Source organism: Pelodiscus sinensis, chromosome 5, assembly GCF_049634645.1.
Source record: "Pelodiscus sinensis isolate JC-2024 chromosome 5, ASM4963464v1, whole genome shotgun sequence".
Lineage (NCBI taxonomy): Eukaryota > Metazoa > Chordata > Testudines > Trionychidae > Pelodiscus > Pelodiscus sinensis.
This window is the reverse complement of record NC_134715.1, coordinates 43,740,756-43,758,551: the sequence shown is the minus strand read 5'-3', so window position 1 is coordinate 43,758,551 and position 17,796 is coordinate 43,740,756. Positions and strand designations below refer to the sequence as shown.

The following is a 17,796-nucleotide window of genomic DNA, read 5'->3' as shown; positions in this document are numbered from 1 at the left end:
TGTCATGTCCAACTGGTGCTCTCCAGGTGCCCCGCTGCTGCCCCGCTGGGACAGGACTCCACGGGGACAGGGCTCACTGGTCCCGCTGCTCCCACACCTGGCTAGGGATCACTGGTCCTGATGGTGGGGCTCCCCTCCGCTGGAGTCCCTGACCAGTTCAGACTACTGGGCACTGGGGCTCTCTGGCCCAGCAACAACTGTGATCCAAGAGACACAGATTTAAGCGGTTCACCCTTACATCAATTCTCTTTTCAAAATTGTGTGAAAACTGCATTAGGAAAACAAATGAGCATTACAGAAAAGTCAATATGTTTATTCTTCAAAATACAGCACTCCAGTTAAGCAAACTACAACGTTTAGTAAGGGCTACCAAAGTGATGACTGGTGAAACACTGTAAACTGGATTCTCTCAGATGAGTTTGTGAAGCTGTGAGACTCCAAATGATAAATAAATATTCAGCCTATGAAACCAGTAACACAAACTATTCGTACCATCAAAGAAGGAACAAACATCCCATTTTGACAGCAGCATGCTTATCCACACACCTGGTGGGGAAGCAATTCAAACATATTTCCCAATGCACAGACTCCAAGCTGAGCCCACCAATTTACCTTAATAGAAGGAGCTAGGGATTATTTTGAACCATTACTTCAAATCCAATCATGGATTACACGCCAGAAATGCTTCAGCCAATTTGGAGCTCAAACAATGCAGCCGTCACTCAGTTACAGAAGTCTGCACTCAGAAGTGTAAGCCTGATGTAGTCTTCAAAGTTAGCATTACCTGGTTCAATGCAAATTAAGAATATATGTTATGGCTACAGATGCACCTTGCCAAACGAGCTTTTCAAATGGGATTACTTAAATTTGTGACAGTTTTCCCAACAGCTTCAAAAGTGTATTGGAGTGGAACACAATGAAATCAGAACCCAGAAACACAGCCACCTACTTCATTGATAAATAATAAACTACTCTGGAATTTCACCGTTAAAATTTTCAATTTTGTTTTCTGCTGTTCGGCCGTAACTGTTCTTAGTTAAATTACTTTTTAAAATGTCATTGTCTTAAACAAACACTGGAGAATGTGTGAGGACAACACTGCATGACAAAAAGTAGTATGGAAATGTTACAATTCCTCTCCTGAGTTAGGTGCTGATTTGCACACAAGAATGTAAGGAAATACCTGAAAGTGATTAAAGACACACAACACCTGCAATGCCTTTTCTAGCCAGTCATCTGCCATAATCCTGTAGATTACACACTGGAAGAAAGAGCTAAAATACCACAATGGATTAGAAATGTGAACCAAAGGAAAAAAGAAGTTAGGGGGTGCCCAGAGAGTTTTGTCTCAACCCTTAACTCAGTTTTGTCTCTGGGCATATTCGCTGCATATTTGCTGCTTTGTTTACCTAAATGGGCCAAAGCCACGGAGCTTCATGGCTCCCATTGGTTCTGGTTTGCTGTTTCCAGCGAAGGCCACACCACCTTCCACAGTTCCCCTTGGCTGGAAATGGCAAACTGGAGTCAATGGGAGCTGCAAGGCATTGTGGCTACAAACCCTTTAGGTAAACAAAGTGGCCCAGCCTGCTAGCAGTTTTCCTAAAGAAGGCCCACAGAACACTGTTAGAGAAAAGAAACTGCTCCCCCCTCCCCCAGTAAAAAAGTTTGGCCAGGCCGCTCTTGCTATAGTGGGCTGCAGTACTCCTTGAGAGAAACCGGCCGCACCCTTCCTGCATACCATTGCCTTTAGAAAACGGAAAGGTGTGAAAAGGGGAAAATAGCCTCAGACTCTCCCACCCGTCACCTTGACGTGAGAACTGCGGGGCTTACCTGGTCGCATGAAACCTGCACAGTTTCGGCCCAACCCCGGGACACAGACCCCCCACTTGGTGACCATTGGGCCATATATGGTAATATGCAAGCGCGGGAAAGCGATGTGCAGATTTGGGGATAAATACCCATGGCACAGTTTGCTCTAGGAGGTCTTCGCAACACACGTACCACCGTGCGTGTGCCTTCTCATATACTTCAAAGCGCTGCCGGCCTGATCAACCGACCAGCCACCTCCCCCGACTCTCGGGCGTAACCAAGGCCTTCGCAACCGAACCGATATCTGTGAAATGCTCCGTGTGCTGTGTAAGTTGGTATGTATGATTTGATTTTTTCCTGTTGTATAAGCTTAGTGTTGTAGTTGTTTTTGGGTAGTACATAAGAGTTTGTAGTTATCACTGTTATTTAATTACTGTAGCTGGATATTTTAAGATTAGAGACTATTCCCCTTGCCATTCCCATCCCTATATCTTTGACACGTTTTACTAGAAGCCATAGAATAAATATAATAAATACTGTAAATTCATTATTAACACGGTCTATTAAAAATCTTAGAATAAATATTATAAATTCACCTCTGTCATAAATAAATATTTTTTATTTGATAAAACTGTCCATCTGGCTCTGTCCTTCCCCCCTTGGGTATTCATCATCGGACCTGTGATTCTCGCGACAAACACTTTGAGAAACACTGATCTAGACAAACAATAGCTAGAAACAAATACCTGTATAGCACTGTAGAGCAGAAATTCTCAAATTCCCACCAAGTGTACGGCATGCTTCTCATCTTGATGGTTTGCTAACTCTTAGACTTGAAATCTGTTACTTGTCAGTCCATGCTTTTTGGATACAGCCCAGGACTGGATATATCAAGTCTTATACCTCAATCAGTACAATTTATTATTCCTGCTCTGCAGGGAATAAAAGTCAGGAGGTCTTGGCTCTTGGGCCTGTACTTGAACCATTAGACCAAGCATCTCTCTGACATAAATTACACCTTTTAAAGTATGCATAACAGAATGCCATACTACATACATTCAAATCTTAGGGTGTTGTCTATGCTGCCAATGATGTAATTATAGGATGTGCAGGTATACCCATGCTAACTTAGCACAGGGAACAATAGGAGCATCGAGGGGATACCGCTCAGAGCACAATTCCTCCAGGGATCTACTCTGGTTGCTAGTGTGTGTTGAAGCCCACGCCATCACATTGGTAGCTAGATTAAAACTGGCATGGTTATGCCTATCCTTGCTAGTCACACTTTTCACTTGCAGTGTAGACATAACTGTAGGCTACATCTCCACTGCAAACTGTGGAGGCAGCCAGTAGAATGTATGTAGCTACACGCCACAGTGAAAAAGCAGGCTGTGTCCACACTGCACTGTGTAGCTGTATGTGTTAGTGAAAGGTTCTGCCAGAGGGGAGGCAGCCAGGAAAGGCTTCAGCAGCTGGAGCCTTTTTCCTTTCTGAGGAAAGATTCTAGCAGCAGCACAACACAAAAAAACAGCAATGTAGATGGAAGGCCCATCTTAGGTAAATGGAGAGTCATGTACAGTATATGTACATGTACATATGCAGCACCCTTCAGGAATGTCTTTACTCATCTAAATCATGTCTCCCTGACCGTGTTGCTATCTATACCCAGGCTGGGGGTCTACACATATATGTACCCTGCCCACTACCAAAAGAAGTGTTCAACTTAGATGTACTCTTACTGCCTTGTTTGGTTATCTGAAATTTAATTATGACATCCTTCAATGATTTTTAATGACCCTCCTATAATCCCAGTGTCTGTGCGAAAGAATGGAAAAGCATGTGAGTAATTCTCTAAACTGAAACATAGTACCTCTCTAGTCAGGCACCTTTGGGACCTGATTGGTGCCAAACCAAGAATATGCCAAACCACAGGAGTCAATGTTGTCTAGCAGCATTACCAACACTTCCACTGCTTACTGGGCTCTTAGAAGACATTTAAGGGGTAAATCACAGCCAAACACCAGCACAGAACACTGAGTGCCAGGATCGGTGGCTGTAAACAATCTTTACGAGACCGCAGGAAACTTGGCCACACCTATGGTAAGTGGACATCCGGCTCACTAAAATCATGCCAGATCAGGGATGTGCCAGACTAGAGAGGTTCAGCCTGTAAAATACAGGGTTTTACTTGACTAGGAAAAAAGGTGTGTTGTCAGTTAGCACGTTCTATCTAATGTGTTCTGAGGCCCTGTCTATACTAGAGATGTCAAATGTCATTTGTTTGATTAACAGGGTGACTGGAACAGCCCCTGCCTGTGATGCACATGCACCGGCTGCCTGAGGTGGGTGGGGATCAGTTCCAGCACCCACCGGTTAACCAGAACCAGTAAGCCTCATTCATTAAGGGTGAAGCTTACCAAATACTGTAAATTAGCGCATATAACCCACACATGAGTATTACTCCACACCTGTGTATAACCCGCGGTTTTCCCTGATTGAGTAAAAAAAGTCTTGTATACCCCACACACGTGTATAGCCCGCAGGAGATAAACCGTGGGTAATGTTAATGCAGAGCACCTATAATCAAGTGTTAATGAGCCGCAGTTGATAACGCCGAGTACTAAGTAGGCTACAACCCTTATCGCTGGTATATAACCGCTTTGAACCACACTGCTTTTCCATTAATTTATTCCTTCAGGGGTTTTAACTTGTATTTTAAACTTTTTAAACCTTTTAAACATGCCTAAGCGCAAATCCTACACAGCCAATTTTAAAGTGTATGTAATGGCAAATGTGAAATTCTTCCCGACATTGACTCTTCAAACTCTGATTCCGAGTACAACAGCGATACTGATTCTGCACCACAGACCTCAACTGTCACCGAAGCCGAGCTAGCTTTGGCTATGGATGTTATGGACATTTTTAAAGACAGTGACTATGACGAGAGTTTTGATGGTTTTGAGAACTCAGACGCTGAGGAGGAGGATGCTGATGCTGATTCTAAAGATGAGAGTGATTGAGAATGCGAAGACGGCTTTTTTTTAATTATTTTTATTCTTTTACTAGTTGCACAGTAAACTAATAAATTTTAATGTATTGTAATCAATTTTAATATAACTGCCTCTATTATTAAATTAAAATATGCTGCTTTTCTCAAGTAAGAGTCAGTCTTGTTTTCCTTTCAGTAAAAAAAACCTGTATTACATGCGGACGAGTATAGCCCGCGGGGGAGGGGAGTTATGTAAAACTTTGCATAACCCGCGGGTTATATTCACTAACATACGGTAATTGGTTAACCTTTCACATCCCTAGTCCATATTAAGGTAAAGGTTACATTTAAATCAGGCTTAGCACAACACAGATAGCTAAGTGCAACCTAAATTTGACCAATTTTCCAAGCATAGATAAACATTAAAATCTTTAGCTCAATTTTAGTATGTTCAATTATGGCATCAGCATGAGCTCATACATTCTTCTTAGTTCAGACCAGAGCTACTCAACTTTTGGAAGCCCCCGGGGGGACACAATGATACTCACAGCACATGCTGAGGGCTGCAACTTAAGTGTGGTTGCATATACATGCAAATATACAGGCAGTCCCCGAGTTACGCGGATCCGACTTATGTCGGATCCGCAGTTACGAACGGGGTTTTTTTCGCCCCGGAAGATGGGAGTGGCAGGACGCCCAGATGCACCCCAGTCCCGCCACCCGCGTCCTCCGGGGCAAGAAAAGCTGCTCCGCATCTCCCTGGTCTGCTGGGGGGGGAAAGCCCCCCCCAGCAGACCAGGGAGATGCTGAGCAAAGCTGCTGAGCAAAGCCGCGGAGCATGCGGGCAGCGGGAAAGCCCAGATGCACCGCGGCTGTCTTTGCTCCCCGTCTCCCTGGTCTGCTGTCTCCAGCAGACCAGGGAGACGCGGAGCAAAGCCGCAGAGCACGCGAGCAGCAGGACAGCCCAGACGCGCCGCTACTGGACCAACCCGGCAGCACCCCAGCTGCTCTGCCCCAGGCGTCCTGATTCAGCCGCTGCTGATCAGTTTCAGCAGTGGCTGAATCAGGACGCCTGGGGCAGAGCAGCTGGGGTGCTGCTGGGTTGGTCCAGTAGTGCAGAGGAGCGGCGCTACTGGAGCAACCCAGGAGCCACCCAGCTGCTCTGCCCCAGGCGTCCCCAAGTCAGCCGCTGCTTAAACTGACCAGCGCTGACTACAGGAAGCCCAAGGCAGAGTTACTCTGCCCCGGGCTTCCTGGAATCAGCCGCTGATCAGTTTCAACAGCAGCTGACTTGGGGATGCCTGGGGTTCTTAAGTTGAATCTGTATGTAAGTCAGAACTGGCGTCCAGATTCAGCCTGTTGAAACTGATCAGCGGCTGATTCCAGGAAGCCCAGGGCAGAGCAACTCTGCCTCGGGCTTCCTGTAGTCAGCCGCTGGTCAGTTTCAGCAGCGGCTGAATCTGGACGCCAGTTCCGACTTACATACAGATTCAACTTAAGAAAAAACCTACAGTCCCTATCTTGTACGTAAACCGGGAACTGCCTGTATACGCAAATATATTCAAATAGCTTCTTTCACATTGACAGGCATGAATACAAAGATTAAGGGAAGACTACACAACACACAGGTCCCATTTAAGTCAGTTCTGCTGATATTAATAAAATGCAATATTTACCTAATTTCCACCCCTGTGACAGCACTTTTAGTGAGCAACGGCAGTCCAGTAATTTAAGTACTAAAACACATATCAACAGAAGACAATTATAATGAGTACTTTTTTGTTTTGGCTCCCACTTGCATGCCGCATGTTGAGCCCCGCGAAAATCTAAACCATACCACGGGCCGCAAACAGTCAGGCTGCGGGTTGCATGCGGCCCATGGGCTACATGTTCAGTAGCCCTGGTTTAGACAAACCCTAAACCTTTCATGCTTGCAATACTTTTCACATGTGATAGCTCAACAAGTTGAAGTCAGGGTTCACTATGACCATCTGAACACATTAAAATACAACTAGCCTTGTCTACACTAGGATTTATAAACAAGTTAAAACCTATTAGTTAATATGTTGTAAAAATACCTCTTCTATCATAGCGTGGACAGGCCACAAACAGTTAGGAGTACTTGAAGCAATGCCCAGCATCACTCCAAACAGCCATCCTGTCCTGACGTTATGCACAACTTATGGTGCTGACTCGCTGCAAAAGGAGATCCTTTCAAGTACTCCTGCCCCAAAGGGTGATGATCACACAGGGGCATCAAGTGCAAGGTGGGACTAGATGGACAAGAAAAATGGGGAGAGGATGGGATAGCCATGAGTCTGACAGAGGAGCTGGTAGAAAAAGACATTCAAATCCACCCTTTGAGAAACAGCAAAATAAGTTCTACTTCAACAGTACAATCACTCTTTCCCTGTTGCAAATTAAATGAAAGGATGTTGCTGACTTTGGGCATGATTCTGGTCTCATATCAGTTTTACCAGTGTAATTTCACTGACTTCAGTAGAGCTAGAGCTTGTGTACACTTGAAATGCTACAATGGCACAGATGCAGCAGCACCACTGAACTGCTTCAGTGTAGACACTACCTATGACAATTTGAGGTGTTCTTCTATTGCTGTAATTAATCCATCTGCTCCATAGAAGGCACTGGCTTGGTTCATGGAAGAATTCTTCCATTGACCTAGTACTATCTGCACTGAAGGTTAGGTTGGCTTAACTATGCTGCTCTGAGCTGTGTGTGTTGCACAACCCTGAGCGACATATCTGGGTCAATCTGACCTTTTAGAGCAGACCAGACCTTTCTGCTGAATTATCCCACCACAAATGAGATCAGATGTGGCTCATTATGTCTAGCATTGGCTTAATCTTGAAGTTCTTACTCAGTGGTGCTAAGTAGGGACTGAGAAAAGACTGCTCTTCATTTTCATCTGTGTGATGGTAGAAAAATGTATAATTCCTGTAGTGTAAACTGCATATAGTTGGTACCCTGAAGCAAGTTTAATAAATTATATTACAATATGGGAGCAGGGGGAAATCAAGATTCAAAGGGGAGCTGTGTGTGTACCTGTTCATACACAAATGTTTAATGTAGCAATATATGATTAAAAAACAAACTTGCCTACAAGTACTGAAAGCACTCACTTGCAGTGTTTAACTGTTATCCACTCTACTAACACTGATATCTACAGAAACATCACAAGAATAAACAAGGAAGTTCTGATTTTCATATACCAAATTCAACAAGAGGAAAAGCTGTCTTGGAAAAATTCTCCTTTTTAGTAATGGAATATTTCCAGAATAGGCAGAGTGCCCCTTCAACAATGAACTTGATTATTGTTGTTTTAGGCTTATCATTTTGCTCCCATGTCAATTGAAACAGTGAGCCTGCTCATCTCCCAAACCCCATGTGAAAGAGTGAAAAGATTTTAAACTTCTGTTAGCAAAGTGCTGTCTCAGGGGCTGCGTCTAGACTGGCGCTCTCTTGCGCAAATACTTTTAACGCAAGAGTTCTTGCGTTAAAGTATTTGCGCAAGAGAGCATCTATACTGGCATGTGCTTTTGCGCAAGAGCATCCCGTGCCAGTGTAGATGCTCTCTTGCCCAAGAAAGCTCCAGCGGCCATTTTCGCCATCGGGGCTTTCTTGCGCAAGAAATTCCTGTCCCTGTCTACACTGCCCTCTTGCGCAAGAACACTTGCGCAAGAGGGATTTTTCCTGAGCAGGAGCATCAGAGTTCTTGCGCAAGAACATTGACGATCTTACATTAGATCGTCAGTGTTCTTGCGCAAGAACTCGTGGCCAGTTTAGACAGCTGGAAGATTTTGCACAAAATCCGGCCAAAGTAGACACAGCCAAGGAGTATGAAAAACAGTAGTGGAAGATACTGTATTTATAAGTCATGTTTTCACTAGCTCTTAACTAACTCTGAACTGTCATAGTCTTTCCCGGCTGAGAAATAAAAAAAGATGATCTAATAGGTTATTTGACTTCTGTCACTAACGTCTATGATCTGAATAACATTTTGTGTTATGTTTAATTCTAGCTCTGCATCTTCTTTGGTTCTTAGATGTTAATCTTTGGCATAGGAACTAGGAATGTGAAGGTTTAACTGGTTAACCCATAAGCCTCACCCTTAATGGATGAGGCTTACCGGTTAAAGTTAACCAGTGGGGCTGGAGCGGCTCCCCACCAGCTATGGGCAGGGGCCTGCTCTGACCTGGATGCCAAAGCAGCCCCTGCTTGCTAGGCACCGTGGCCTGCTGCAAACGGGGGCTGCTCCAGCTTCCCAACAAGTACAACTCCTTCCTGTGGTGGGGAGGCTGCAGGCAGGGGCAGCTCTGGCCAGGCTGGAGCAGCCCCTGCCTGCTGTGGGGGCTGGAGCGCCATTCTCCTCGCTCACTCTCTTTAATCGGTTAACCAGCTAAAACAATATGTTTACCAGTTAGCCAACTAAACAGGATTTTACATCCCTAATAGGAACTTGTCAATATGATGATAATGAATCGATAAAGTTAGATATATACAGTTTACTTTAAAAAAGGTTTTGAAGAACTTCAAACTAGGACAAAGTAAACTTCAACACATGTGAGTTGCAGTGCAAAGTTAAGATTCTAATGAGTATAAAATAATTATAGTTACGGGAGTGGCATTTCAATGGATAACAAATTATAAACCCATCATCCAAAAACAGCAGTACAATAGGATAAGATACAGAGGTCATTTAATTTGGTAGAGTAGCGATTTCAAGATGGCTTGTAACACTGAAAAAAGGTCACTAAATAACATGGCTGAAGTGCCAGAAGAATCTTGCAGTCAATGCAGTGGGAAATGGGAAGGCAGATTAGCTCACAAAGAACCAAAGAACTGGAATAATGTGTTGATGTTTCCTGGAACCAGTCTGAAGATGAGCAGCAGAGTTTTGGATGGGTTGCAATTTTCCACAGTCCTTTCTTTGAAAAGCTAACTAGTACAGCATCCAAATAATCCAGCTCAGAAGCAGAGAAAACAACTTTGGCCTTAGCCAGGTTGAACTGGGTAAAGGAAAAGTACTTTAATCCAGTTACAAATAATTTATTATTTTGTATGGGGTCCAGATTTGTCACTGTTTAATGCCTATATACAACGTCTGAATTTTACATTTGTATACTATTTTACCTACATTAAAAACATTTAAAAACAAAGTTGTTGATAAGACTGAAGAGACTTTGTAGCCAAAATTCATTAAGTGAAAACTGTGTACCTCTGCCCCCCACCCAATTACCGTAACTATTTTCTATTCCTTATGTTTCAGGAAGTAAGATTACTGCTAGCAACAGTATTTGGGATTAGGAGATTGTCCCTGGAGCAGGTTATTTCTGATTCCCAATAGCATACCTAATCTAGATAGACCACAGATATAATCAAGTATGGTCACTTCTATACTAGGGATGTAAAATCCCATTTAATTGGTTAATGGGTTAAACATATAGTTTAACCGGTTAATTGATTAAAGGGAGAGGAAGGTAGGGGGCATGTGGTTTCAGCCCAGCTGAATCACCCTCCTGCCCCTGCAAACAACTCCAGTCAGGCTGGGTGAGGCTTATCAGTTAACCATTCACATTCTTATTATATGCTCCTCTGTTCCTTGTTACTATTTTAAAATAGCCATTCTGTGATAGTTGCTCTTTAGTGGACACAATCTCTGAACAGTGGAAATTGCATAATTTCTCATTTGAGTTTAGGAACAGGATGCATTGGTGAGAATTGTGGGGATGGTGATTACAAACATCTTCATTGTTGGATGATTCTGACTCCCTCAAAAGAATAAAATCAAGGTGTGTATCTTTAAATGGCAATAATCCTTTTAAAACCTTGACATTAGCTGCCCAGCTTGCTAAAGGGCAGATCAGTATGTGTGTCAGCACCACCTGGTGGGAGGGTTTTATAGTTCCTAGGTTACCACCCATAGCCTTACAGTGCTTACACTATTACAAAATGCAGGACAATGTAGCACTTTAAAGACTAACACGATGGTTTATTAGATGATGAGCTTTTGTGGGTACACTATTACAATGTCTCTTTCTCCCTTCCCCCAATGTCTGTGAACCTGGGATGAAAGAAGGGGAGGGCAACACATTGAAAAAAACTAGTTCTCCTTGGACTGTCTCCTTCACTCGATAAGAGAGAACAATATGTTTTCAGTGACCAAAAAAAAAAAAGGCAGCACAGAAATAACGCTCCCTCCCACATCTGTTTATTACTTGATTCTACTTGATCATTTCTTTAATGACTGCATCACTTTCAAAATCTGCAGCCTAAGCTGAGGGCAGAACTGGATAACAGCTCTGTATTTCTGCAGTAAGTTCCTCTTTTTTAAAAAAATTAACATTTACTCCTTTACTCTCTTGGAATTTAACACATTTCAAGAAAAAAAAGTTTTCCTATTTTCACATGCCATTCCCCCTTCCCCCCGCCCAAAACAACTATGTATAGTTTTTGCATCTAAAAATATGACACATAGGAAACAAACTTGGCAAGTGACTGTTTGATAGTATTAACTATTTTCTGCACAACTGAAACACACACACTCAGCTTTAAAGAAATATTTTAAAGTTTCAAAAGTAACTTTGAATGGAACATTTTATCAGATTGAAATATAACTCTTTAATGTTACACATACTGTACTTCAGAACAGAAAGTATTTTCAGCCTTTGGTCAAAGCTCACCAGTAACATTATGTGAGTACAACAAAGCAGATTTTGTCCCTACTCTTTGCCATAACAATTTTTTTACAAATGTTTAACTTGATGAAAGGTCTATCTTAGCACATATGTTCAAATGTATCTTTAAAAACATAAAAATGAAGGATACTGTACACAAAAAACAGTTATATGATTTAACCAAAAAAAATCCAGCTTTATCTTAGCTATTAAATCCATTGTTAACTCCACTGCTACATTAAACCATTGTTTCAAGTTTTTCATTGTGAAGCAAACTGTTACCAACGCAGGAAGCAACTGATTTTCTTGGCTTTTGTCACTTTGTGCTACCACTTTCACAAGTATCAAAAATATCCTTTTACAGTATAATGATTTGTCCTCTGTATTCCATGCAAAACCAAACTAAAAGAGAAGAGCAGAAATGAAAACCCAAGGGCTTGGTGCTTTCCTGTAGTTTTGGGAAGGGAGTCTTACAACCTAGACACGGAAGCAGACAGACAGAAGTCTGACCCTAATTTTGATTACAATATTTGCACAACCAACTAACTACATTGTTAGGTTTTTCGGTGTTAGGAACCACCAGAAAGACATCTACCCTCTGAGCCTGTCGATCAGCAAAATGGAGAGCGTGTTTTGTGTCAGACAAACAAATCCCCAGGATCCAGGGAGATTCTTTTACTAGAGTCAACAGCAGCAATTCAACAGCTGAGCAGAGGGGAAATGGAATTAGCCTAGGAGTTCGAGCCCCGAAGCCTCTGGCAAGGCGGAGACCCAGAGGAAGGGGAGGAGGGTTCACCCAGAGACGTGGTTGTGTATTTCTGGTGGTATCAGACAAGCTACACTGGCTCCGGGAGGCTTTTCAGCTTCCTGTTTGCAAAGCAAAAGCCTCCCCCTCTCCCTGCGAGTGTCTCTCGCTCTTCCCTTCTGTGCCCTGGCCGCGCTCCCCGGGGAAGGGGGGGACTCTCTGGGGACCCTCCCCGGGGAAGGGGGGGGACTCTCCCTGCCGGGGGGGGGGAACAGGGGGCGCGGGCCTGTCTGCCAGTCGCGTCCCCCCGGACACGCCGCGGCTGGGGGAGGGGAGGGCTCCGCCACCTCCTGGCTTCCCAGCTGCGCCGCGGGGCGGGCGGACAAAGCGCCTCGGTGGCGGCGGGAGGGGCGAGGCCCGAGATAAACAAATCGGGCCCTTCACGTGTGAGGCGCCGGCCCCGCCCCGGCCCCGCTTTGTCACTGCCCCAGCCGCCCGCCGGAGCCTGCCCGGGCCGTGCGCGGCTCGTGCCCTGCGGCTCCGGGGAGAGCCCGCTCGCCGAGCACCGCCCCGAGGGGCTGGCCCGGACCCGGGCCCCGTCGCTGCTCCCCAGCGAGGCAGGCCGGGAGTGGGAAACTCCACTTCCTGCTGCTAGTTACACTCCCGGCAGCGCAGCGCCCGCCCCCTTCGCTCGTCTCTAAGCCTCTCGCACAAGGAAACTTCAGCGAGGGCTTCCGCTGAGGGGCGGCTGCTGCTGAAGGGACTTGGGCTCCTGCCCCCGGACTGGCAGCTGAGGCGAGAAACCTGCCAACTTTCCTCCTGCTGTCACTCCAGCCGGGGAAAGCCAGCTCCTACCGTCCCTTTCTGCTGGGTAGAAACAGACAGGCAGCCAGCATCCCTACAGCCGCACACTTTTCCGCTCCCACTGCAAGGCTGATTAAAACTCTTACGGCTTTGTAAAACCCAAGGGGCTGGTCCAATACATGCTCCACACTCTGGGCTAACTTTTCCTGCAGGGAACGGCTCTGTTAATGTCGCTTTAACTGCAGTGGAGCTGATAACCTGGGGCGCGGGAGCACTTCGTTACTTTAGAACTATTTCTCTCGTGAAAGGAAAGGTCTCAGCTATCAGGGGAAAGTTTCCCCCACTCTTAATTTTCCAGACTTGGGGACTCAACGAGCCGCCAACCCCAATATTGCTCCCATTTGCACTCTGCGGCTAATGATTGTGTCCTGTACCCGACTGAGCAGGCGTAAAGTTTACTCTCCGCTAAGCGGATCCGTCTCCCAAAGTCCGAGCTTCTGTTCAGCCCAGGTCAATAACTCCGAGCGGACAGCGACCGCCCCATGCCCGTCCCCTTACCATGATCAGAGTGTGGTTCCTCTGCTCGGCCGTGGCAGCCTCGGCATCTTGCTGCTGTTTGCTCTGCTGCTGCTGCTTGCTAGTCCCGCCGCCGGTGCCGGATTTCTTGGCCCTTTGCTCCAGGGTCCTCTGGTAGAGGCTCACCGTGTCTCGGCGCTCCAGCTCCAGCTGCTCCGCCTGGGCTTGCTGGTACCTGCTCTCGCAGTTGATATGGTGCCTTCTGCAGCCTTCGATACGCTGCCTCAGCCTCTCCACCACGGTGCTGTGCTTGGGAATGCCGCCGCCGCTATTAGTATTATTGTTACTATGAGCAGCAGCAGGAGGACCGTGGGGAGTGCTATTAACCCCGATACCGGCACCACCAGCCCCGCTGAGGCCGCTGTTCAGGTTATTGTTGATGCAAATACTGCTGCCATTCGCGGAGGCAGCGGGGGCTGCAAAATCCCCCATCCTCTTCCCCGTGCACACTATTTTGGAAGAACTTTTTATCCTCCCCTTCTCTCTCACACACACGCACACCCTGCCTCCTCTGGGGTCCTGTTTGTGATACTTTTTAGTGAACCATGGGGGGAAAACACCAACAAGTAGAGCGAACACAGGTGAATGTTTCTCTCTTCCCTCGGCCGAACCTGTACGAAAATTTCCAGTATTTATGTAAAAGCGCAAAAGAAGGTGCTAAAAGGTTACCATCGCCAGATACACAACCGTAAAAAGAATCACAACAAAGTGAGCAGCAGCAGCAATTCGGGTTGCAAACTCGAGGAGAGCTCAGATCAGTTCCTTCCCTCCCTTTTCCTTTTTATAATCCATCATTTCAAAATAAATTCCAGGAGTTTTCCGGAGATTTTGCCAAAGATTTCGCTCCCCCTGTATAGAGAGAAACACGCACCCTTCCACATGCATACACACACACACACAAACATTCACACACATCCAGCAAAGGCACACACGGGTCACACACCACACTCACTCACACTCCACAGCACCAAAAGACAGGCAAAGCCGCTTTCTTATTGTATTTTCCTTCCAGAAAAAAAGTTTTGGTGTTTATGCCGCACCGTGTGCTCAGAGTACTTTGACTGCTCAGTTGCATTTCAACAGGAACCTAAATAGCAAATCCTCAGGGTGGGGGAAGTAAACACATGAACAATCCGGGCGATCTGAAAAAGTGGAAGCTGAAGTCTTTGCAAATCGCCGAGCTGATACAGCCTAGTGCTTTGCTTTGCTTGCTGCTGCTCCTGCTCCTGCTGCCACCATCACAATGATCAAGTGCTCTCCTCCTCCACCTCCTCCTCCTCCTCCATGCCAGCGGAGTGATATCAGGACAAGAGCTCTCAGTAAACACAGCAGCAGCTCCTCCAGGCCGTGAGGCAGACCCGGGGACAAGGTGCAAAACCCGGCGCGGACTCCACCCAGCGGGAGCGGACATGGCAATCCCCCATCTAATCCCCTCGCCCAGGTTACTTATTCCCTTGCACTAGACTAGAAATCAGGGCTCCCCGAAACAATGCATACACTGGGGGGGATTGCACGGCGGCCTTCATTCAACTCCTGACCTCTGTGTGAGAACGTGCCTTTGTGCTTGTATTCAATACGATTTACTGTCTCAAGCAAGCCCAAGCTGTTACACATGCATGCATTATATTGCAGAACTTGTCTATGACCACGCAGAAACACTGGAGCTTCGCAGGCGTCGTCTATCATCTCCATCCAGGTGGAAAAGAAAAGGTAAATAAGCCAGTGGTTTTAAAACGATCCAAGAAGCAAAAATGTCTCTTCCCACACTATCCCCCCTTTAAAAAATAGGGGGAATGGACACAATGAAACTCTGTCCCCTCCAGGAAGATAGACAGATAACTTGCATTGAGCTAATAGGGGATACAAATGAGGGCAACTTGAAAAAAATGTTTACTCTTAAATTCCAGGTATATTTGCACCAGACATATTTTTAAGATTAAATACATAGGCTATTAGGTTAGAAAGATAAAAGACGTTGATAAAATGTTTAGGGCACTAACGGCTATTGACAGCAGAAGTAAATAATAAATAACTGAAACAGAAAGATTGCAGATTTCATGGACAAGAACCTGAGGAAATACACAACACTGCACAGTTTGTAGTGGGCAAACATAATACAAACCAAGTAGTAAACAATTCAAAAAGTTGTGATTTATGTTCCTCTTCTGTTCTAATTGTTGAACAATTAAAACAATTATTGCAATTAGAACAAGCTAGTCTGACCCTCAAATAAAGAGAGCTGAACTTTCTATTTTAAAACAAAGAAAGAAACATGACACCTTGAGCAGAAAATTTTTTCCAGGCAAACAGTAGGTGCTTCCTCTGTACAACACTGATGATTAACAGATCAAAAATAACATCTCAGGAACCTGGTTTTAAACCATTTTGCAGACCCAATAGAATTAAATGAAATATTTTAACTAAATATTAGAGTTTATGATTTGCTAGCAGCACAAATCATCGTTTAAATGGAACCATAACACTAATTGTCCTGAAACCATATTTTTCAATAATAATAAAACAATTTATTTAGGGTAAAAATCCAAGTTTTCTAAAATGTATCTGAAATTCAAGAAAATTTAGATCTCACGTATTAGTCATAAGATCTGACAAACCATATTCATATCTGGCCTTTTTGCAGACTAGCATAGAATACTATTTCCAACCTAGAAATAGGAGGAACTCACTTTCTTTTTTCATTAAGCACTTCTGCAATATGAAATTTGCCTTTTGAATACTTACCGTTCTTTGCAATTGCAACATAACATTGATTAAGATGGTATAAGAATATTTTGTGGAGGGCAAATGCAATATTAAAGTAATTATTCCCTTCTTATAGAGTATATAAGGCTGTGGGGCAAATATTATATTTCCCCATACTAAAACATTGGCTCCAGAAATAACCTGGGAATCAGGCTGAAACTATTTACCACTCTCTGTGATCAGTAGTTATTACACAAAGCATGTAATCGGTTGTATTTCTCTGCTCAGAGAGGAGACCAAGGAGTCAGGTGAGAAGTGAAATTGCCTTCCCATTTACAAACAGCACTTCCTCTAATGATTTGGAAACACTGTATAACAGTAGAGAGGAAGCTCTGACATGGAGTTGTTTTTTTGTTTGTTTGTTTTTTAGTATTTCTCTCCTATTAGCCTCACAGGAATACAATATACTAGCAAGCATATATGTATTATTTATACAGTACCATAGGTGTGGACTGTGTCTTACCACAGTATGAAAAGACAGAAAAGACCTGAAGAAAAGTGCATTTCTTAAGAAGTTTTGCAGTAAAAATGGCAGCCTAGCAGGCAAGGAAGGGAGAGGGATGTGCTTAGCTTCTGAACAGTCAGTGCTTCAGGCACCTCTCTGCAGCATCCCCTTCAGCTGACAGGCCTGCTTATGAAAGAGCTACTGAAAAGGGGCCTGATCCAAAGGCCATTGAAGTCAATGAGAAAACTCCCCCCACTGACTTCAGTGAGCTTTAGATCAAGCCAAGAAGAATGCTTGATGAAGCCAAGAAGAATGCTCGTAACACACTGACTCCGCAAATCTACACTCTGTTTTGGCCTAAACTGTTGCTGTTTACTTCCAAAGGGTAATAACTCATTCCAAGAAAAATAGAGATGAATATGTGTGTGTGTGTACATATATATTGCTTTGCCTTTGATGCAGCAGGCCAAATTCAGAACTAGTCTAAGCAATGCAACTTTACTGACTTAGGGTCCACATGGGATGTGGCCCACTATGTATAATGTGCAACACACCTTAATAGTAATACAGTAGTTCTCTAATTTAAAATGCAGCAAAATTTTATTTGGAATTGATTAATTATTATTTATTTTCAGTGCTTATGGTGCTATGTGCTATATTAAACTGAAACAGATAAATCAATGAAAAAAGAGAAATGGTGTGCTTGGTTTTTTTTTGGTAATTTAGATCCCGATCCTATAAGCAGCTCTATAAAGTCAGATCTCTGCACCTCAGCAAAACTGCAAATTAAGTTGCTGGGGCCCCAGAGAGGAAACACTCATTCCTGGAGTGAGGCATAAGGTGAGTGTTTCTTTTAGATTACTTTTGAATGTACTTTGTAGAAGATTTTTTCTTTCTTTGTTTTATTAAATGTTTAAATAGCCACTTTAAAACTGTGCAGAATATTATTATTTCAACTTTTAGATTCTAG

At 44.3% G+C, this 17,796-nt stretch overlaps 1 protein-coding gene and 1 long non-coding RNA gene across 4 annotated transcripts in view; one reads left to right on the top strand and one right to left on the bottom strand.

The window, feature by feature from the left end:
• The window catches only part of MAML3 (mastermind like transcriptional coactivator 3), a 354,592-nt gene extending 339,674 nt beyond the window's left edge, over window positions 1-14,918 (bottom strand). Inside the window, exon 1 of one of the 3 annotated variants that reach the window (XM_006123998.4) lies at window positions 13,601-14,918. In XM_006123998.4, coding sequence (XP_006124060.1) covers window positions 13,601-14,050 — 450 coding nt within the window. In that variant the 5' untranslated portion in view covers window positions 14,051-14,918. The remainder of the gene's footprint in view (window positions 1-13,600) is intronic. The other 2 variants (XM_006123997.4, XM_075929926.1) reach the window with 2 other exon arrangements.
• A 115-nt stretch (window positions 14,919-15,033) lies between these two features.
• LOC142829583 (uncharacterized) overlaps window positions 15,034-17,796 on the top strand; it is a 93,772-nt gene continuing 91,009 nt past the window's right edge. The window contains exons 1-2 of the long non-coding RNA XR_012904131.1: window positions 15,034-15,328; window positions 17,553-17,666. This is a non-coding gene — a long non-coding RNA (uncharacterized LOC142829583). The remainder of the gene's footprint in view (window positions 15,329-17,552; window positions 17,667-17,796) is intronic.